Source organism: Trachypithecus francoisi, unplaced genomic scaffold, assembly GCF_009764315.1.
Source record: "Trachypithecus francoisi isolate TF-2019V2 unplaced genomic scaffold, Tfra_2.0 Lachesis_group10, whole genome shotgun sequence".
In the NCBI taxonomy this organism is placed as follows: Eukaryota; Metazoa; Chordata; class Mammalia; order Primates; family Cercopithecidae; genus Trachypithecus; species Trachypithecus francoisi.
In genome coordinates, this window is record NW_022681455.1 from 1,414,411 (window position 1) to 1,435,809 (window position 21,399).

Genomic DNA, 21,399 nt, shown 5'->3' on the forward strand with positions numbered 1-21,399 from the left:
AAAGAGCTTTTATTATTGACGATTTCCCTCCCACCTTAACCGAATGTCTTCCTTTGCAACTGGGGCTCTATCTTCTTGTCTGGAACTTCTGTGGCCTTGATTTCCCACCCCTTTTTAACCCATCTCCCCCTTTTTGGTGGGACTCCACTATAACCATTAGGCTCTGTGCGTCTTTGTGCCTCTGTTTCTTTGTCTCTGTCACTGTTCCCCATCCTTCTCCCTTCCTGCCCCCACAGAAGGCTGTGGGGCCCCAAAGTTTCTCCCGGATGTCCCCACTCCCAGCCCAGCTCCCAGGCCTGCATGCCTACCCTCCACTGCACCATCTGGGGGATGGGCCGGAGGCAGCCCTGGTGCCGAGCTTGCACCCAGGCCTGAACAGACTTGGGGCCACACTGCAGCCTGACCAGCAGGTTCCAGGTCCTAGTCGGCTGGGAAAGAAACAATACTTAAGTAAATGAATTCCAGCTCCAAAACCCATTCAGGAAAATGAAAGCAGCTTCTCCACGAACATTCTCAACGTGATTACGAGTGGAAAATTGAGCAAAATGTACCATATCCACCTTCTTGGAAACCAAAGTAGCGCGGAGAGCGTAAGGCTCAATTTAAGACCTTTGTTGTGCTCCTTTCCCATCTTACCCTGGCCCCAAAGAAACCCTCTGGTTTATATTATTTTTTTGGTTGTTTACTTGATTTTTTCCCTCACTGATTTCAAATTTGCAGCATATTGAGCGTATTATGGGAGATGCAGTAGGATCTGGAATTTCCTTGCACATAGACCTGGCCCTGTCCTGGAGAAGGCTGGAGCTCACACTGGGAGACACAGCCAGAGAGAAGAGGCTGGGCCTGTGTGGTCCTTGGGGAGGGCCTGGAATTGCTCCCAGCTCAGAATCTCCCTGCCTGGGGTTGGGAGGGTGACCTGGCAAGCCTCGGTGGGGCTTTTCCCCAGCCCCTTCCCAGTCTAGAGGATGCCTCCTTTACTCCCAAAGAGCATCTTCTTTCTCTGGGCTGTCCATGGGCCCCTCCAAGCCCACTGGTCCCCATGGGTGTCATTAGGACTCGACTGCCCACCCTCTCCTGTAGCTGTCACTGCAGGCCGCTCCTACTGAGGGGACTCAGTGGGCTGCTCCTTGACCCCCTAAGTCAACACAGCTTGGTGCTACTTGGGTGGGCATGGGAGAGTAATTTGTGAGCCCAGCAAGTGAGCATCAGAGCATCAGAGCGGAGCCAGGACCAGGCAGTGAGGCCTCTGGCTTGACCTAAGTGGTGGGACCCCAGGCAGGGCCTAGAGAGGCGGAGGAGGCTCCAGGGAGGGGCTCCAGCGGGGTGGGGATGTGGTTCCATGTACTCAAGGTTGGGAAAGGAAGGAGATTTTTGGAGAGCTTTGAGGGCGACTTAGATCCTGAGATGGGGGAGAGGGAGAGGGAGATGGAAAGAGAGGGGAGGGAAGAGGTGGAGAGAGGGACATCCCCCCTCCCATTACCTACCCCGGGGAAAAAGCAGGAAAACCAACACATTTAGCGCCATTAACTCTTAAGGCCTCCGCATTTCCTTCAGTATAAAAGCAGGTCATTGGTCCCGGAGGCTGTGCCGGGCTCGTTAATGGCTACAGACGTACAAACCGGACGGGGGGCGGGGGTGGGGGAGGAGCACGTTTCAGCGGCCATTGGATTTTTAAAAATCTGTTGGTAGAGTGAAAACAAAAATTGTCCTCCAAGTCGGCAAAATCGGCGTCCCAGACGGTGCGCAGGAGGGCCCTGCGAGGCCTGTCCCGGAGCTCCGCGCCAGTCCGGTAGGCCCGGCTCGGTCTGCAGCCGGGTGTTCACTCGTGGATCGGGCCAGGCTGCGGCATTCAGGACAGCAGCGGCTGCGGAGCCGGGGCCAGGGGCTTCCTTGCGATTCCCACGATTTTTATTATTATCACTTGCAAAGGACACATGCGGCCAAGGCGGGGCCTCACAGTGGCTGTGCTGGCCATGGCGTGCCGGAGTGTGCGCTAACCCACGGGCGAGGGGGGCGCGCCCGGTGTCCCAGGGAGAGCTTCGAAGGAAGACGCCCCGCCGTGGTTCCCACAGCCAGGGACGGCCCGGGTGCTAGAGATTCCCAGAGAGAACTCGAGGGGCTGATGTCCTGGTGTCTGTGGGGCTTCCTGCGCGCCCACCCCATCCCCTCCCCCCTCTCAGGTTCGACGGATTCTCCTGGAGGCGCAGGACAGTGATTTATAGTAAGTGTTTGGTGACAGCGGCATAACGTGACAGTCCGCTGCAGTTGCCAGCTGGCTCCCGGGCGGGCCTACCCACGGGCCCGACCCCATAGTGGAGTCCTTGGAGCCGCCGGGTAAAGCCCCCTCCCCCGCCCCCGTGCAGCCCCGCGTTCCCCGCGCCCGGCGCTGCCGGGGAAAAGTGGCACAACAGGAAAGCCTCGCCAGAAGGCCCTTCCCAGTCGGCTTCCTCGCCATAAAAAGCCAGACTCCAGCCGAGGTCCTGACCCCTTCCAAATATACATTCCCTTGTCCGCGGCCCGCCACTCCCGCCCGGGCCTCGGGCTGTGCAGCTTCCTCCTAGGCCTGCCCGGGCCCATGCCTCCCCCGAAGCGGCGAGAGTCGGTGCAGCCCCAACTTCTATTGCGTGTCCCACTTTGCCAACCAGCTTTGCTCGCGTGCCGTTGGCCCGGAGGCTGCAGCGCCAGTCTCTGCGTGCGCCGGAGCGCACTGGAGCATCTGCGAGGCCAGGGCTGCTGCCGGCGACGGGGCACTTTGATGAACACGGTGCTTCAGTCCCGCCCCGGCTCTCCACCGGGCTGGAGGTGGGGGCGCGCTAAGCCGCGGCGCCCGGACAAGCGCGCGGGCCGGAGCCGCCGAGTCCTGCACCCGGGGGCTCGCGGCCGGCGCATGCGCACGCGCGGTGGCGGGTCTGCGCGCCCCGAGGCCCGGCCCCTCCCTCAGAACCCGAGCGGGGAAGCCCAGGGGCTGAGAGCCTCGCCCCGGATCGCCTGAGCTGGGGGGCGGGGGACGCAGGGAAGCCAGGTCTTCCCACCTGCCGTCGGGGCTCCTCCCCGCAGCAGCAAAGGGGTCCCAGTGCCCGTGGCAGGGCACGCTCAAGCGGACACACTGGCTCCCAAATTCGGAGATCAAAGGGGCAGCTGAGAACGGGGCGTCCGCTGTGTGTGACCCCTGACCGTGGAGGAAGGGCGGGAGCCGGGAGTGGGCGGTGGGGCCTGGGGTCAGGCCGCGGTCGTCGGCTCCGGGCAGAGGCGCTCTAGCCGAGGAAGGGGTGGGTGGCTGGCCTGCCCCTGCCGTCGTAGGCACACCTGGGACGATGAAATGGGCTTTGGGGCTCGAGCTCACTCCCAGCGCGCCCCCCAGGAGAAGCCCGCAGCTCAGACCTGGGCCGTGCAGACCCCTGGGCGGGCTCGGGGGCCGAGGATAGCAACACGGCCCGAGGTCCAGTCGCGAGTAACAACCCCGACAGCACGGCCCCTCGAAGACGTGCTCGGGCACCAGGGGTGTGAGCGGGGAGGCCTCGGGCCCGCTTGGCACGGGGCGGAGGCGCCTCCTCCGATTCCTGGAGATCAGGCCTAGACCCCGAGTGTTTTCAGGGACACTGTGGACGGCGGGGCCAGTTCCCAGCACCGTGTCGTCCCCCATGGCTGCTGCGCTTGTTAACAGTGTTAGCGACCCCCGTGATGAACATCCACAATTTCTGGAGGGTGCGGGTGGCATGTACGGACGTGACGATCTCTTTGTGAGGCACGTCCACGCACACACAGGGGCACTCATTTTGTAAAACCTAGATGGGCGTTGCCCCCACCCCTCCATGCCACCCGCGTACCAATCAAAGCTGCAAGCTGTAGAAAATGCCTGGACGTGTGTAGGCTGCCCCTTAAAACAGAACTCACCCGGTAGGCATTCCCAAATGCAAATAAAGTGCGTAGGGTGCTTTGAGACTTGGGGCGGGGGGTGTTAAAAAGTTACTTGTAAACAATACGTTTCAGGTAGTTTTCAAGTCAATGTTTAAAGTGTTGCCTGCTCCAAGCTCTAATAACACATTAGTGTTATAATAACACTCCTTGCATCTGCCAGGAGCCCTCCAACTGGCTGCCAGAAGTTCCACGAGGTTCGTGGTGTTGGTGTAGGCGAAGGCGGCTAAAAGGGGCGAAAAAGAGCCCAAAGCCATCCCTGTAGGGGTTGCCAGCGTCGACCCGCCCCTCGCCAGCGCCCGAGGCCAAGCGGACCCGGCCTTCCTAAGGAGCCATCTTGCGCGCAGCACCAGCGGCCCACGCCCTTTAGCACCCCCTTAAGGTCGCGCAGCCTGCACGGCTGAGCCCGCGCCCCTAAACAGCTGCAGAGATGCGACAGGTTTATTATGCTGGGCCTAGCGCGCTCGTCATTCCTTAAAGACAAAGGGCAGCGCAGAGAGCCCGCGACGGGGCCTGGCCTGCGGGTCAGCTGCGAGGCCCGGGTTCCACGCACCTCCTGCACAAACTCGGGCAAAACTGCTTTGCCATAGTATGTGAGTGTACTGAAGGTTTAACTTTCTCCGTTTTTCTTTCAAAAAAAATCAAGGTGGAAGATGTTTTATAACATTTGAAACGAATAGCCAAAATTTGGCAGAGCAGGAAACAATAAGTTCACTGAAATTTAATTGAGATTTAAGATAGAAGAAACCCTGTAATAAGAATTGTCTTGAAGGACGTCCAAATGAAATTTTCTCATAACACAGAAATAGATAAAAAACGTTGAAGTAAATCTATTCTCCTTTTTTCCTTTTAAACACATACACCAGGAAGCCAAATGAACTCCCGCTCCTTCCATTACTCAGGGTGCAGGAGCAGTGAGAAGGTGGCAACCAAAAATACTTTAGTTTCCTTCAAACACGGATGCTGCCATCTATTTGGAGAAGTAGAATTCAACATCATGGCTCAATTGGAGTTTTATAAACCCCTGCCTAGAATCTCTTCTGATTCTAAGTGTCCAAACAAGCAACATTGAATTAAACAGGGCCACGGCAAGCCTGAGGGCCCCTGGAATGGTCTCTCTTGGGTGTGGGAAGGGAGGTTCCAGTGGTCAGAGGAGAGGGGGTGCCTGCCCATCAGGGTCAAGGCTAAAGGGAACGTGACTCTTTGTGAGATTTGTTGGAGGATGTGTGACAGTGGGTTTGGGAGTTGGGTTTGCAAGTGTTTGTGAGAATGTGTGACTGTGAGATGGCATGTTTGTGGAGTGTATGTGCACTTGTGAATGGATGTGCATGGATGTTTGTGTTCGAGCCGATGTGTGACACCATGTGAGTATGTATCTGTGTGTGTGCCCACCATCTCGCCCAGGCTCGGAGGCCCGGCCTCCCAGCAACCATGTGTTTCCAATTAGCAGCATCCCGCCTGGGAGTGCAGAGAAGGCGAGTCCTGGGGCAGCTTCTGAGGAGCGGGTGGGCTAGCTCAGGCCCCCCAGTTCTGCTCCATCGAGGGCGAGGCCGCCCGGCCAGCATGCTTTCGCAGCGACTGGGCAGCCACACAAAGAGCCCTCTCTCCTGCGCCAGCCGTTGGAGACTCGGTCCTCCCCCAGATCATAAACCTGCCTGTGAAGACGTTCAGAAATAGTTTACCCGCATTCACACACACATGTGCAAAGGCTGGAATTCCATTTGCTGTAAAGTTTTATTTTATTTTGCTTGGAAGGGGAGTGAGGGGGAGAAGTGTCCTGACCTAATTTGTTCTAGGGCAAAATACTGTTAATTTCATGCAGAGGTATACACCTGTACACGAATCCCTGCTTGCTGCCTGTGGGTGTCCTGCACATGTGTGCGTCAGCCTACCTGTAGCTGTACACCCTACACAGCTCAGGAGCACACACCTGTGGTCTCACCCAGGCCACCTAAATGATGTCCTCAAGGAAACCAGATCCAGAGATCTGAGGCTGAGCCTTAAACCTTTTTATTATAACCTCAAATTAACGCTGATGTCGTTCAAGTGCATAAGCACAATGTCTGGCATGTATTAGGCACTTAACATAAATGGCAGAATGAATACATTAAGCTTAGATTTAAAAAGTGACCTAGTACTAGTAAGAAGAGGGTGGAAATACGCACTGTGTGAAAGATTCTAGACCACAAGGAAAGGCACAGGCTCAGAGACCTCTAGGTAACCGGGGGCTTTGCCATGGAATGTTCCAACAGTATTTGCTTACCTTCCAGTTTCTTCTTCTGACCCCCTCTATTTCTCAAGACTTCTTTTCAGATGGTGAGAACCTTGGGTTCTAATTATAGTCAGCAGAGACCAGCCAGGGTGTGAATTCCTCCCTTCTGCAGGAACTAGGTTTCCAGAGTGACTTGTCACCAGGAGGGAAAAGGAATGTCCCAGGCAAAGACTAAGGAGGAGGCTCCGCAGAGCACCCCCGCCCCCTTAGCCTTGCAGGAGTCCTCCCACCAAGGGCTTCTCAAAACAGGGCAAGGCCTGACCACAGCGATCTCATTCAAAGGCCTGGATTGTGGGGTTTTTGCTTGGGGACCCTTATAGCCATGTTCATAACTTGGAGAAAACATCCACACCGACCCTGTAAATGCTAGTTCACAGAAAGACCATTTTTAATATGAAAAGAGAAAAACAATTTGAAGGCCCCACAATTTGTTGTCTAACAACATAATTTCAAGTAAAGTGAATATGATTAAAACATCTTGATTTCAGAAAACCATTCAGAGGAGGCTTCGACAAAAGCGAAGGGACCCAAACCCTGGAGGGTCACATCCCGGCTGCTACAAAACTCGGCGGGGCGGCCCGCTCCTGCGGCCGGGACAGCGCGGTGGCAGCAGGGGCCACAGGGGACCCGCAGATTGGCACGCCCCTCCCCATCCCCACAGTGCGTCTGCACCGGCGACTGTGCGGGGATTGTAGTCGGAGGGCGGGCTGGCGGGCCGGGCTCCGCGGCTGTGCTCAGGCATTGGGGTTTGTCCTCATGAGCTCCACGTCGGCGTGCACCATCTCCCTCACCAGCTCCTGCAGCACAGGGGTGGGCGTGAGGGAGGAGCTTCTGCCAGTCTCTCCTGGTGCCACCCCACCCCGGGTGTCCGCCCCAGAGAGGCCTCCGCGTCCCTCATTCCAGCTCCCCTCACTTCTCCCGCACCCCTCCCTCCGGGCTTTGGGCATCGCAGGCGCCTCAGGCGCCCGACCCTGAGAGCTGCCACCCTGCAGCCCGGGGCCCCGCAGCGGGCGGCATGCGCCCTAAGAGATACTCACATCGAAAGCGACCCGGGGCTTCCAGTTCAGCTTCTGTTTCGCTTTGGTGCAGTCGCCCTGCAGAAAGTCCTAGGGAAGAAGAGGGGGAGACGAAGCAGGTGTGGGTCGGGGGGCAGCAGGTCCCGAGCCCCGGGGACCCCCACCGTTCCGCTCCCTCTGAGCGCACAAGGCTCCGGGTTTCCCTGCTGTCGGTCCCTGCTGCGCGCGTTCAGTTGCGGCTCTCGGCGCCGTAAATCACTAGGTCGCGGTTAAGAAGGTGCTGTGCGGGCCCGTGAGGACGGTGACAGCGATCCATCCCCAGCTCGCCCCAGCCACCTCCACCCCTCTTCTCCCCAACGAGTCCCTTGGACTCTTAATGCTTTTTTCTCTTTTTCTTTTCTTTTCTTTTTTACATTAAGTTGTCAGGGACACTACTGTGAGAACTGTTTCGAATTACTGCACTTCTCCGGCTAGGAGGGAAGTGAGTAAATCACCAGGCGCCCCTCCCAGTTGCCCGTGCCCCGCGCGCTCAGCTCCTGCTGCAGGGCTGGCCGCGCCAAGCGCCCATCCTACCCAAAGCCAGCAGCCCCGCGGGGAAGGGACTTGGGGTGTGGGGCGCGAGGTCCCAGGACTCGTGGACCCCTCTGTCTCGGTGGGAGCGTGCGACCCTCTTTCTAATGCGCCATGGATGTTTCTTCCTGGGCGGTGGCTTTGGGCTTTTCGTCCCCACAGTAAAGTCAGTTCACATGGCCTCCCGCACACACACGCGTTCATGAAACGAAACTGGAGTTTCACGAAGCAATACTTTGCCTTAGCGTCCAGGAACTCTATAGACGGTCTATTCTATTCTACCCCTATGCTACTCGGTTCGATTCTGTTCCTAAGAAAATGCTGATCTCAACCCACTTGTCCTCCCACGATCCAGCACGGAGCCGCAGCCAGCAGCTCTGCAGGACCCCGCACTGCCCGCCAGTGTCCCCTCCGGGAGTGCGTTCCTTCTCCCGCTTTCCCCAACTGCTCCACCCGAGGAAACAAGGGCATTTCATTTCCATCTACTTCCATCAAGGAAGAGGCGTCCTTGGAAGGAAGGCTGGCGAAAACAAAACCAGTGGAGAAGAAATTAATCCTGCTCTCAGCCCCTGCTCACCAATGCCTTTGTTACAGCTCTGTGAAGACTGATTTACCTGAAGATTGAGATGAGTTCAAGATGAATTACAAGATAGGAAAGAAGGAAGAAAGGAAAGGGGGAAGGAAAGGGGGGAAGAAAGAAAAAAGACTTTGAGATACATAACTGTTAGAAGTGAGATAAATATTTAGCTTTTCCATACACAATGTACTCATCAAATAACACATAAGATGTGATTCCTCGAAATAAACAGAATGCGAAGGCAGTACGAAAATAGCCGATCTTCGAAGGAGAGAAATACTCGATTATTCTATTTCAGCTACATACAAATTAAAGAACAGCCTAAAAGGAGTTTCATCCTGTGAAAGTAACAGACAGTCAAGCTGCCACTGAAAGCCTTTCCTGCTTATTTTCTTCAGACTTCCCTGAAACTTGGCAGGCAGGGGAATTTGTTCTAGATTCATGACGGAAAGGTCGGGAGGGCAGGGGCGGGACCTGCTTTGCCCTGGGTTTGGAGCTCGCCTTCTCTGCTAAGCCTTCTAGAGTAGAGGCTGTCTGGATCCTACTGAATGTCTGCACCCCCGGGCTTGAAACAGGGCTGCAGCAGAGTACATCGTTCTCATCATCCATCACTACTTTTTCAAACGCTTTGCGCTTCGCAATACACTAAAGTACCAGTTTCCTCCCCAGAGTGTTAATCAAACTAAAACAAGTTATTTCTGCTGGCCCTAAAAGTCCATATACAGATTCTTCAGGAAAAGTAGAATACAAAAATTAGTAATTAGCAATTTAACATAGTGCTACAAGGAAACAGCAATATAAGCAGAAAAACAAAGTAATTTATTTTTCTTTCCCCTCCCTAAATAAACTTGTATATATTTCTACAGGCTTCTATTTTGCTATAAGCGTCACACAAAGATACTCTTTCTTTTTCCCCAGAGGAAGCTGTGCAATGTGGAGTCATGCAGCCCATCCCTCCCCTCTCTCAATCCTATAGCAGCTAGATGGTGTGGAGAACCATGGTTATTGTTTAATCACATCACACTGGCTGTAAATCAACCAGCACGGCATAGGATGCAATTCATGGCTGTGAACTTACAGTTAGCAAAACCCTAAAACCGGTTTGGCTTCAAATAATCTTGGTAGGCTTGGGAAATGAAGCTTTGTATTGTAATTATGTTTCCTGTAGTTTTCTACAAGGAGCTCATAATATAAAAACAACCAGGGAACTACCATTAAGGAAAAAGAAAAATGGTTTTCAAAGGCTTAGAAACAGACATTGCTACCATACACTGTAAAAGTATTTCATTGAAACCAGAGACGAACCCAGTTAAACTTCTCAATTTAGTTTTGAGCCTAGCTCCAATACTGCAGTCTAGCTGCTTCCTTTAACCTTCTGCCAAGGCTCTGTCTCCCTGAAATTTAATTAGAGCAAGAGACCTTGGGAAGAGAGAGGATGAGGTCCCCTTAGAACAAAACATGGGCTCTCTATGCCAGCTGCTCCTAGACTGACATCTGGACTGGGCAGTAAGCTTATGTTCCAATCAACTTTTAAGGAAAGATGACGAGCATCCCAGCTTGTTTTACACTTAACTGTTCCTGAAGGAATTTCTTATTTCTTCCCATTGTGTCGTTTATAGAAAAGATACAGTCAGTGGTTCATTCCTCATGGTTCTAGGCACAGGACACACCTAAAGCGTGGCATGGGGAGGGCCTGTGTGGAGAGTGCACATAGCTCTAGAAGGAGAGCAACGACATGGATTCCCTTCTTTAAATAAGGCTTCTTGTGGGCTGAGAAGAAATCAGGTGGTGGATGCTGTGCTCATACAACGGATCCGAACTGCCATGCTCAGGTACGGAGCTGTGAGGAGTGAGAGGGGAGTGTGGGCCCTCATACACGTGCGTTTCATCTTTACCTCCCTCTTAAAGATTTTTGAACTTCCACAAATCTCCTCCACTAGGGTATAATCAGCTCCTAAGGACAAGGGAGAAGCATGAGCTTATCTGCTGCGCTCTTTTCTTCTTTTTTGACAGTTCAGTTCCTTCATTATACATATGCTTACAGCCTTAGTATGACAAAAGCCGAATTAAAGTGATGATTTTACGTACAGCTTCCAAAAAGGACTTCGTGCACTGGGTGGTCTGGACCTTTTCTTGAAAAAAGAGAAAATAAAGCTTTGAGAAAAATTTACAGGATTTCTATGTGAATATGACATTTCCTGAACTCCGGCTTCTGGTGTCTTCACTGTTTTCATTGCTATTCCTTAGGTGAACTATACGGTTTCAATATGTCATTTATAATTGTCAAATTCAATTAGGTTTAACTGAGCATTTTACAGCAGCAAAACAGCAGGAGCAATGTCTCGGTCCACATGGCCCTTCAGATTTCTGACTCACGGACCGTGTGTATTCATTTGACCTTCGGGAGCTGTCCTTTAGCTGTACCATCCACACATACTTTTACGGAGTTGCAAACAGCAGCATGGAGGAGGGCATGTTTGGCTGCAGCCATTTTTAAGGCTTTCCTGGCTTATGCTCTTGTTAAAGTGAACTGATAAAAAGCCAGACCAAATGCTGGAAAAGTCATTAAGCCAGTTTCTGAGCCCATAGTAGTTAACGCAAACTCCAGAAAAGGAGAGACCATAATGTGCCATTATCTTCTACCCTAACTACAGGTCCCTTTCCTCAGATCTCCTCCATCTAGATAACAAGGCAGCTTTAAAATCACACTGGTTAGTTTTCATTCCTTCCCCGGATGTTATTTTGATCATTCTTTAACACATTCATTCCCTTTGATACTCCCAGCTCCATACCACTTTCTCTAAAACCATCGTGGGGAATGCTATTAAACAGATTGTATCACATAGGATGATTTTTTGAAGTTCACAGTCTCATTTCATTTTCTCCCCTTCTCACTGAGTTTGCTTTGGGAAAACGTTCATATTGAGTTCAAACTAGATGTCGGATGCCACATTTCTTCAACAGGTCTGCTTATAAGACTTGCAAAGAACATGTTTGGTGGAGAAATATTTTAAGAGTATGAGATCTTTTGGCAGACTATTGTTAAATTTCTAATGTGCCTCTTGGAAGAAACTGACTCTTGAGTGCTATAAATAGGAGAAGATGTATGGACGGGGATGTTACTAAGGAAGGCCGAGACCGATGAAAGCCTTGGCGAAATGTCTTCAGGAATTTAAGATACAGAGCTGGGAGTGGCACTTAATATTCTTTTTCCCCCCTTCTACTTTTCTTAGAAAAGCAAAATTGAGGAATAGCTCAGGTTCCAAGGGAATAAAAGAATGCCAATGAATTTGGTTCTTGATCCAACTTTCTGCCAGTATACAGTGAACAGGAAAGCTTGACTCTGGGGTAATGTTTCTTTTTCAGAAAGACAGAACTGCTAAACAACAACAAAAAGCCTCAGGAAAAAGCTCGCAAGCCGCACAGAGTATCCTAGTCAAGATTCCAGATAGCTGAGAATAAGACTGGGAAATAACAAAAAATGAATTCTGAAAGATCCCCGAGAAAACTTGCAATATACAGTATCTCTTCCTGGATGTAGCTTGAAGCCTTACATGCCCACGAATTTATCCTTTGGTTTAATCCTTCCCAAAGAGGGGGCGAATGTCCGGGCAGTAAGAAATGCTGTGGTGTTCACAGCGGTAACGAGCATTCCCCCCTGTTCCCTTACTGTCTATCCACACAAACTGAAGTGGAAGGCAGACCTCTCCTTTAATGACAGGGGCGATAAGAGGAGAAGAAAACAGCAGGCGGTCCTGTCTGCTCAGGAAGCGGACTCGGTGGGACTGTCCATCAACAGAGGCTAACAGAATGCCGGCAGAGCTCAAACAATGCTCAGGCAGCCTCAGGGAAATGGAGTCAGTCAGCACTGGCCCGAGGAGGGTGCAGGCAGTGGAGAGGAAGTGGCAGAGGGAGCAGAACAGCTCGAGCAGGCCCTGCACCACGGCCTCGTCCGTGGCCACCCGTATGGAGGCTGCTGTGTGGCAATCAGCAATGGTGTAGACTGGGAATAAAACCACCACGGAGCACTCCCACCGTCGCCACTGTCACCTCTGCTGGGAGCCTCCTTAGATGACTCAGGATGGGCGCGGTCCAGTCCTCCTGGATGGTGCCTATTGGGCACTTTAAAATCCTCTGAGCACCCCTCTTGCTGATCCCGCTTTTCTGATGGGATCTCAGTTGGTAGATTTTGTCATTTGGGATCAGCAGCTGTTAAGCACTACTAAACAAATGGAAAGAAATGCATCCATCCATATGCATGCCCCAGATACCAGCGGCAAAGTCCGGCCAGCACAGTAGAGCTTTCGTGGAAAGTAAATGAGAACACAGCCTTCATTATGTGCCTACTTGTCAATAAAGCATAGGGTGGTAAAAAAAATTACAGGTGCTCACTTCATGAAAGGAGAACTTAATGGCATGTATAGTGCAACCTATATATAAATGGATCATTTTCATTTATTTTTAAAAATATGGTTGACATAGTTGACATAAAACAACTATAGCTAGGCAAAAAAGGGCTCTATAAGCTACCCAGACAACATAATTATTTAGGAGAAATACAGGATTTAAGCAAGTTAACTTTCTTTTAAACAAAGTTTTAAAAAATATTCTGGAGAAAGACCTTTCTAGCAGACATGCTGGAGATGTGTAGAGATGAGGGCATCAGTCCTCTTTCCTCCATGGGATGAACCGCACATGGTCTATGCAGTTTATGCCACCCCAAAGCTTGTTCCTTTTCCCAGACCAGGTGGTTGCCCTGGCCGCGTCCCCCTGCCCATTGGCTGCCTGGCCTTTCACTGGGACAGAGGAGCACGTCCCCACCTCCTGAGTGGGGCGCAGCCCAGGAACATGCCCGCTCTCTGCCCTGTCCAGCCCTGTGCAACTTTGAGGCCTTCCCCGTTCAGCCAGGCAGCAGTCTGAGCCAGCTGAGCAGAGGAAAGCACTTCTCAGAAGCTGCGCTGGGAAGCTTTTGGGGAGCTGTCTATTCACAGGTAGGTGTCTAACAGGTTTCTTTAAATGAAATAACCATATAAAACTTTGGGGATGTCATCTTGCATCATACATATTTACAAGGTGCTGTGTCTGTCTGTACCTGTTCTACATCTATAATTGCAATCGTGGAATTAATTTTGTTAGCTTTATTTCTTGATCCCTGGTGCTTACAGTAGCATCAACCTGGGGAAAGCTAGATTAATTACTGTAACTAGAGTCCTCTTAGTTCCGGTTACTTCACTGATCTCCACTCTGACTAGCTGAGATGGGGAGTGGCTGACTCACAGCTGCAATGCAGGGGCCATTTAATGAAAAGGAGATAAGATTGTTAGTGACCTCAGCATTCCAGGCTTCAAAGCCAGCACCATCTTGGTTGGAAATTACTGGTTGCTGTTAATAACTGGATCTAGGGTGTAAAGATTTATCCATGCTGGAGCGAGGTGGCAAAACCCTGAGGACAGGAGATAAAGCACCTTTGAGTGGACCGATTAGGGACTCTTGTGACATTGCTGGCAAGTGGCACCCTGGATACAAGAGGCAGGCTGCTGTGCACTTGCCACTTAGGACTTTCTACCCTCAAAGTGCTTTATAGACATCAGCTAATTAAGCCACAAAACAATCACATCCAAAATGCAACTTAAGAGATTTTGTATCTGTGGCAGGTGGCCTCTTTCCTAGAGATGAAAGTTCTGTGCAAAGCAAAGTATCTCAGAGGTAAAAGCTAAAGTAATTGTCATCTGGCTTATCTTTACCCTGCACCTTCTCATCTAGGAATGCCTACCTAGGCCACAGGGTATCCTGAGTTGCATAAGAGGAAGGTAATTTTCCTTAAGCTTGTTTCCTTCTAGTTTGTTAGGAAATCTACCCACCTCTTAGAAATGCCCCAATAGCACCACCACCACTGCTTTGGACATTAGTACTACACAGTACAATATAGATGGGATTTTTTTCCTTTGTGGTTTTTCTCAATGTATACAGTATATTAAGTCCTCCAATTCAACACACCTCACTTCAATAATCCATCTCCTTCCCTCCCTCCCTCCCTCCCTCCCTTCCTCCCCTTCCTCTTTCTCCCCAATCCAAATATAAATAACATAATAGGGTCATTCAAACAGGGTCTTTCACACATACACCCACAGGTTCCTCCAAACATTCATTCCCTCAGCCACTTCTTAAGAAACTCAAGGCCTAGTCAAACACCCGACCACATCCAGATTCTTGCTTTCTGGCCATTCCTCTGGGGACTTTTATATTGGAGAGAAGATTAAGACAATTACTATGATATTTGTTAGCAAGTTTTTGGAGAGGTATGGAGAGGAGATGAGCATGATGACGACTCTTTAGGTTTACTGTAATTCTGTTATCACCCATTTGGCCACCTATCATCACAGGAAGGCTAACGGGGTTTTGTCAGGTGTCTATACTATATGGTCACCTGGCACTTCTTCTTTATATCTTCATGAGAGGAACATAGTCCTATACCAAATGCATCTGCAGAGGTATTTCAGCCAAGTACTTGAGGATGTCACAAAGTCATCTAGTGGTCAGGTTCTGCTGATTCCTAGTCCGGCAGTCACAACACTCAATGGGACAAAGCCCTCCACAGTGTGTGTTGTAAGCATACACTTCACACACATCAATCTGAGTGGCAAAGAGGTCTCTAAGTAATAGATGGTATCAACACACAGAAATATCAACTTAATGCTGGATGGAAACTGACATAGAGGAGTCCATATTGTATGATTTGCTGTATGTGAGGTCCTAGAACAGGCATCCATGGTTATAGAAACAAGATTGGAGGACAGGGGAGGAGTACTGACTGGGAAGGTTCACCAAGGAACTTTCCGGAGTGATGAAATGCTCCTTATATGAATAGGAGCGTCGGTTACATGAGTGCGTGCATTTGTCAGAACTGATCAAACTGCAGTTCAACATTTTTGCATTTCACAGTGTATAGATTTTATCTCAAAACTAAAATTTGATCAGATGTGATAGCTCATGCCTGTAATCCCAGTGCTTTGAAAGGCTGGGGCAGGAGGATTGCTTGAGGCCAGAAGTTTGAGACCAGCCTGGGCAACATGGCAGGACCCTGTCTCTACAAAACAATTTTAAAAATTAGCTGGGTGTGGTGGCACTTGCTTGTGGTTCCAGCTACTTGGGAGGCTGAGGTGGGAGGATTGCTTGAGCCAAGGAGTTTGAAGCTGCACTGAGCTATGATTAAACCACTGTGCTCTAGCCTGGGTGACAGAATGAGACCTTGCCTCTAAAAGAAAAAAAATTCTTAGACACAACCAACATGGAGACATTGCTGGAGAGACCTGGAATCATAAAGTGGCTCAACCACTTAACTCTTTCTTAATACCTCTGAGATTCAGGTTTTAAATCTGTAAAATGGGGACAGCAATGCTTGCAAAGTTGTGTGAGAATTCAAAATTGCACAGGAAAAGCAGCTAGAACTATTTCTAATTCATCCTATGCAGGCTTTCTATCAAGGCTATTATTTATCACTAAAATGCAGGAAAAATGATTCTTTTAATTTCTTGTAGTAACATCATGGATGAAGATACAATATTTTGGGTGGGCTGTTTTAGTTTTTCTTTGATGCTTACATGCAACTTTTGCCCTGCACCCCAACCCTTCCTCTAGTTTTAGATCATCATTTTCTGAATAGCTGTAACAGAGTGTAGAAGATTTTGTACTCTGCTGTCCCTCAATTTCTGCAGACATTTCACAGGCTCTTGCTTGCTTGTTGCCACATGTTTACTGCTTTAGGCCTTGGGGAAGCAAACATGGACAAGAGAAGGCTGTGGCTGTCATGAAGTCCATGTTCTAGGGGTTGACAGCACAAGAGTATGCGGAGACGTGAGTTTCGGCTGATGGGAGCGTGAGGGAGCGACTGCAGAGGGGCTGGCTTGCTGGAGGGTGGGAGGGCACTCTGCTGGCTGGGCGGGGAGGCCTTCCTCAGAGGTGACTGGATCAGAGATCTGCACAATGTGCAGGGGCCGGTCACAGAAAGATCTGGGGTGTAAGGATCTCCTGGGGACACTGCAGGTAAAAAGGCCTTAAGGGAACCTGGAGAGAAGGCTGCTGTGACTGGGCATGGAGAGTGAGGGGGAGGGGAACCCATGACCACGAGGCTGGGAGGGACACAGAGGCAGGCGCTGTTGGCCTCCCTGGTGGTTTCTGCCATGGAGCCCGGGCCTTTCCCAGCAAAGCCATATGGCTGCGAGGCTCTGCTGTGCCGTCACAGTGACTGTGCCTTGGAGCACCTACAGCCTGCAGGCTTTGGCTGGAGGTTGGAAAGCTGGCTACCTCAACTTGATGGAGTTTACAAGTCTGACTTTCTGGTGCCAGCTTTTGAAAGTATGGAACTGACTGTAAACTGACATTTAGCTGTAAGTGTTTTTAAAAAGGTGGATGAGTCGTTCTTGCCCTGCATGGCCCAACTCCCTCCTCCCCTGGAAAATCTGCCACTCTTTGATGTGCTTGGGCCACCTAACCTAAAAGCACCTGGCGACTCAGGTGCAGGCCACTGCAGCAGAGAGTCAGGACTGCACCCAGCTGGCCCTGACATGGAGACTAGGGATCACCAGAGGCCAGAGGCAGTAACCTGGCAATGCTACTCCAGCACCTGCTAGGGTGTGCTGTGAAACGGCTGCCCCTCTTCTGGCCAAATGATGACACAGTCAGCCTCGGAGGCCGACTGAGATGCTGCTGCACCCTTCATTTCTTCCTGCCTGCAGTGAAGCTGTGACCCTGAACTCCTCTTGCTGGTTAAGGGCCTTCTCCTTTCCCAGTAGCTCTCAAGAGGATGAGGCACAGCACTGAAACTTGCCTGAGTTTTGAAAACATTTTTACGTTACTCTTGTGTGTATGTGTCTTTCTCTCTGTCTCTCTCTGGGTGTGTGTCTCTCTGTATCCGTGTGCACGGTGTAAAAGTTCACCCATTTACAGTGAGAACCCACTCACTTTGAACTCCATCCTTTACTGGCCCAGCACATCGAATATGGAGTTTGGGCTTTGCTCAGAGCCACAGGGGGTTTTAAGTACCGGGGCATATGCTGCGATGGATGAGTTCAAAGATGCCTGCAGATGCTGCCCTGAGGGTGGGAGAGAGGGGCAAGAGCAGGGGGAGAGACCGGCTAAGAGACTCCAGCCACAGATGTGGTGAGAGAAGATGGTGGCCTGGACATGAGGGGTCGGGTGGGGACACAGGGACGGAAAGGCGTGGGTGCACTTGAGATGATCTTGGAGAAAGAGCAGAAAAGGCCTCCCTGGGGTTGGAGGTGGGGGTGAGGGAAAGAGGACTGACAGAGAACTCCCAGGATTTTTGTCTGAATGAGAACCTTTTTATTGCTTTCAAAGACATTCCATGAATCAGCAATGCCAGGAAAGAAGTTCTCCTAGTGGAGTCTGCATGTGCCTCTCGCCACAGCCCTGCCAGCATTGCATATCATCTCCTTTTTCAGGAAACCTCTCATTTCATGATGAGAGAACAGGGACTCTCAAAAGATTCCTTCTAGAGAATCACCTGTGATCTCTCATATCATTCCATGGAGCACGCCTTCTTGTTTTGATCCTGATTTGAAGCCAAAGCCTGTCTGCTGAGAAAGTCTGCTTAGCTCTAAGAAAGGAGCTCCATTTCACATGTCCTGGCTATGCTTCTGTGAAAGGGAGGCTGAGGGGAAATAGCTTGTCTTCTTCTGTGACCCTGGTCTACGGGACAGGCAAGGAAAGGGTTAAGGCAAGCTGTGTCCACTGCGCAACCAACATGGCCCACTTTCATCCTCTGGCTGCGGCAGGAGGAAGTCCGAGAGGGGGCCTTTCACATGACATCATAAAAGCCTGATTTATCGCCAGCCACCAAACATCGAGAAAATCATAACATCCTTTCAGGAAAATGCAGTGGAAAATAATCAGGCTGACTTTGATGGGAGCTTTGGTGGAGACTCTGAGTGCGACACTGTGTGGCGACCCTTGGCAGGTGCTCTGTTTGCCATCAGGGCCAGCCTCATGGACAAGGCTGAGGGTCTGTGCCATGCAAAGCCCACGGGGAGTGTGGCCCTCACGTCTGCAGAGCTTGGTTCATACTCTGCCAACTTGCCTAAAATGATACTTTGGTGGATGTGAAAGTGCTTTGGAAAAGATAGCTCTATCCAAATGTGAGAAATTACCGATTACAGCCTTGTACATAACCCACAGCCCCTCCAGGGAAGCAGGGCCGGCCTCGGCACCTCCAACACTGCGTGTGTGACTTGCTCTTCTCTGCTCTCAGCTGGGGCTATCTTTAGGACACTACTGTTTGGTTAGAGCCCTTTCCTCACAAGGCACTGTTCCTACATTGCATTTCCAGAGTAACCTGCCACCGTGGCAGCCCTCCTCATCACAAAGAGGACTAGGAGATGACAGAAAAGAGACACTCGAAAATGTCAGCAGAAATAGAAATAAAGGGATGAGATCCGCGTGCCACAAGTAATCTGTTCCAGGAATGTCTGCATCTCTTCGGTGCTTCTCTTGCTCAGTAATTTGATAAAACCACCAGCAGGAACCTCTTCTTTGATGTGCACAACATGCTCTCCAAATAAACACAGGAAAGAGGGACGAGGGTGGCCTAGAGTGTGGGATAGTTCTAGAATTCTGGCCACATCAATTCTAAAAAGCCTGTTGGTGTAGAAAGTAGGCCTATCTTTGCAAAGTAATGCCTACTCTGAAGGTCTTGGGATTCCTGAGTTTGGAGAAGACAGATATTATAAAGATTGAGCCAGGGCTGACCAAGGGCTAGCCTGAGGTTGAAGGTTGGCAAAAATCAACACCTGGATTCAGTTCAAAGTTACTTTCACTTCATTTAACTGTTATACCAGCAAGTGTGCAGCATGAAGATTGCTCACAAGATGATCAAAGACTCATGTGAGAACACAGCCACCAACACCTCTCTGGCCATCCTGAAGGTGCCTGGAAGGTCGGTGCTGATGCGGCTCCCATGGAGGAACAGGCTCCCATGGAGGGATGAGGCCCCAGGCTGGAGAGCTCAGGGCCTAGACTGACACTATGAGCCTAGGACTGGGGACTGGCTGCCACACAGGCAGCCCTTATCATGCTGCGCTTATGTCCTTGCAAGTCTGATGCTTATGCACACCAGCGGGCCCCGGAAGGTCTGCCCATGCCTCACCTGCCCAAGGTTCTGTGCGGGAATGGGAATGGCATGGAGGGCAGCAGGAAGGAGAGGTGAGGCCTAGGCCTGGCCCTGCAGCACAAGCTCTGAACCCGGGCTTGCCTCACCTGCACGTGGGGGAATGCTGGGACTGGAAGAACTCTAATGGCCTCTCTCCAAGCTACTGCTTGCCATCCTGCCAGGCCAGCTGGTGCTCGCATAACACCTTGAGATTGCTTCTGTGCCTTGGGGACCCCGCGCTGTGCCTCCTAGCCTAGCGCCAGGCATGGCTCCACGGCAGCTGTGGCAGCAGAGCAGTAGGACTCAAGCTGTCTCAGCTGGGCTCCATCTGGCTTGTTGTCTCCACTGAGTCTGAGTCAAGCCAGGTGTCTGGGGGAGCCAGGTGACTCAGCACATTGTCAGGTGGCAGAGGGTGGTGGAGAGGCCTCCCTTGGCCCTGGTCGCCCTGCACCTCTGCCCAGTAAGGCCTTTCCAGGCATCTTTCCAGGCCCAGGAGCCCCGCAGCTGGGCATGTGCGTCCCGGTCGGCCCTGCAGACAGCACTTGCAAGGAGGCAGGTGGCCTGGAGGGTGGAGGTCTGACTGGGGTCTGGTGTGCTGAACAAGGCCCCGAGGAAACTACTGATTCCAACTCTACCCCGTGAAAGCACGGCTGGACTTCCGGAGGCTGTCACTGATGGCAAGTCAGGCTCTCTGGGTGCTCATGCTATCTTGTGGCTATAAAGTGGACACTTGTGGCACCTTATTGCCCTGGGTGGAGCACGTCACTGAGGCACTTGCATAACACATCAATAATGGCACAAGGGGGAAGCAAGTTCCCCACCAACACAAATCATAATCAAGTGGCCTGACCTACTGCAGACCGTTGTGGGGACAGAGGCCTCTATGCAGAAGGCTCACAAGTGGAGCTCCCTCTGCAGTGGGCCAGTGAGTCCCTGCACTTGCTGTTCAGGATGGGTTTTTTACCAGTTTAGGCAGGGGTTCTCTGAGGGCCCTTAGACCAGCAGCAACACGCCCCTGTCCTTCAGCCTTCTAACAGTCCTACGAGGGAGGCAAGGAAACAGCGGTGCTGGTAAGTAGGTAACTTGCCCTGGGCCACTCGAGGTGGATCTTGGATTCAAACCCAGGCTTCTCTGACTCCAAAGACTAGGTTACTAGGGCCGGGTGCGGTGGCTCAAGCCTGTAATCCCAGCACTTTGGGAGGCCGAGACGGGCGGATCACGAGGTCAGGAGATCGAGACCATCCTGGCTAACATGGTGAAACCCCGTCTCTACTAAAAAATACAAAAAACTAGCCGGGCGACATGGCGGGCGCCTGTAGTCCCAGCTGCTTGGGAGGCTGAGGCAGGAGAATGGCATAAACCCAGGAGGCGGAGCTTGCAGTGAGCTGAGATCCGGCCACTGCACTCCAGCCTGGGCGGCAGAGCGAGACTCCGTCTCAAAAAAAAAAAAAGACTAGGTTACTAGCCCATTAACCTAGATCACCTCCCCTGGGAGTTTTCTCTCTCCAGTTATGTGGTAACAATAAACACAAAGCCACACGTTCACCACCAGGTAGAGGCTGAGATGTGTAAACAAAGAATCTGCCAACAACATGGACAGAAGAGAGAGAATATGCTTCTGAGCTCCAGAGGTCCAGATTAGATTACAGCAGAGACAGGAATGGAACCTAAGAGTTAGAAACAAAGGTGGGGGGCATGAGAGACACCAGGCAGAAATGAGCATGGATCTGTCTCTTCATGTCAAAGTCCCACATTAAAAAAGCCCGATGCAGCCTTGGGTTTAGAACAAAACAAAAATTCCACTGTGTTTCTCCAGCTGGAGATGAAAGGTTTCACAGACGGAACTCTGGCTGAAGAAAAAGCATCTTTGATTCGGTTAATTAAT

General features: G+C 51.2%; 2 protein-coding genes across 5 annotated transcripts in view; both read right to left on the minus strand.

Annotated features, from left to right (window-relative positions):
- LOC117088288 (transcription initiation factor TFIID subunit 4-like) lies at positions 1–3,643 on the minus strand. The gene has a single exon (XM_033219472.1). It carries the CDS (start codon positions 3,641–3,643, stop codon positions 2,618–2,620), a length of 1,026 nt encoding a protein of 341 aa, XP_033075363.1. The 3' UTR covers positions 1–2,617.
- A 2,908-nt stretch (positions 3,644–6,551) lies between these two features.
- GMDS (GDP-mannose 4,6-dehydratase) overlaps positions 6,552–21,399 on the minus strand; it is a 632,097-nt gene continuing 617,249 nt past the window's right edge. For all 4 annotated transcript variants that reach the window (XM_033216043.1, XM_033216041.1, XM_033216044.1 and 1 more), the window contains 2 exons: positions 7,225–7,293; positions 6,552–6,984 (listed from right to left, as the gene is read on the minus strand). In XM_033216043.1, coding sequence (XP_033071934.1) covers positions 6,922–6,984; positions 7,225–7,293 — 132 coding nt within the window. In that variant the 3' untranslated portion in view covers positions 6,552–6,921. The remainder of the gene's footprint in view (positions 6,985–7,224; positions 7,294–21,399) is intronic.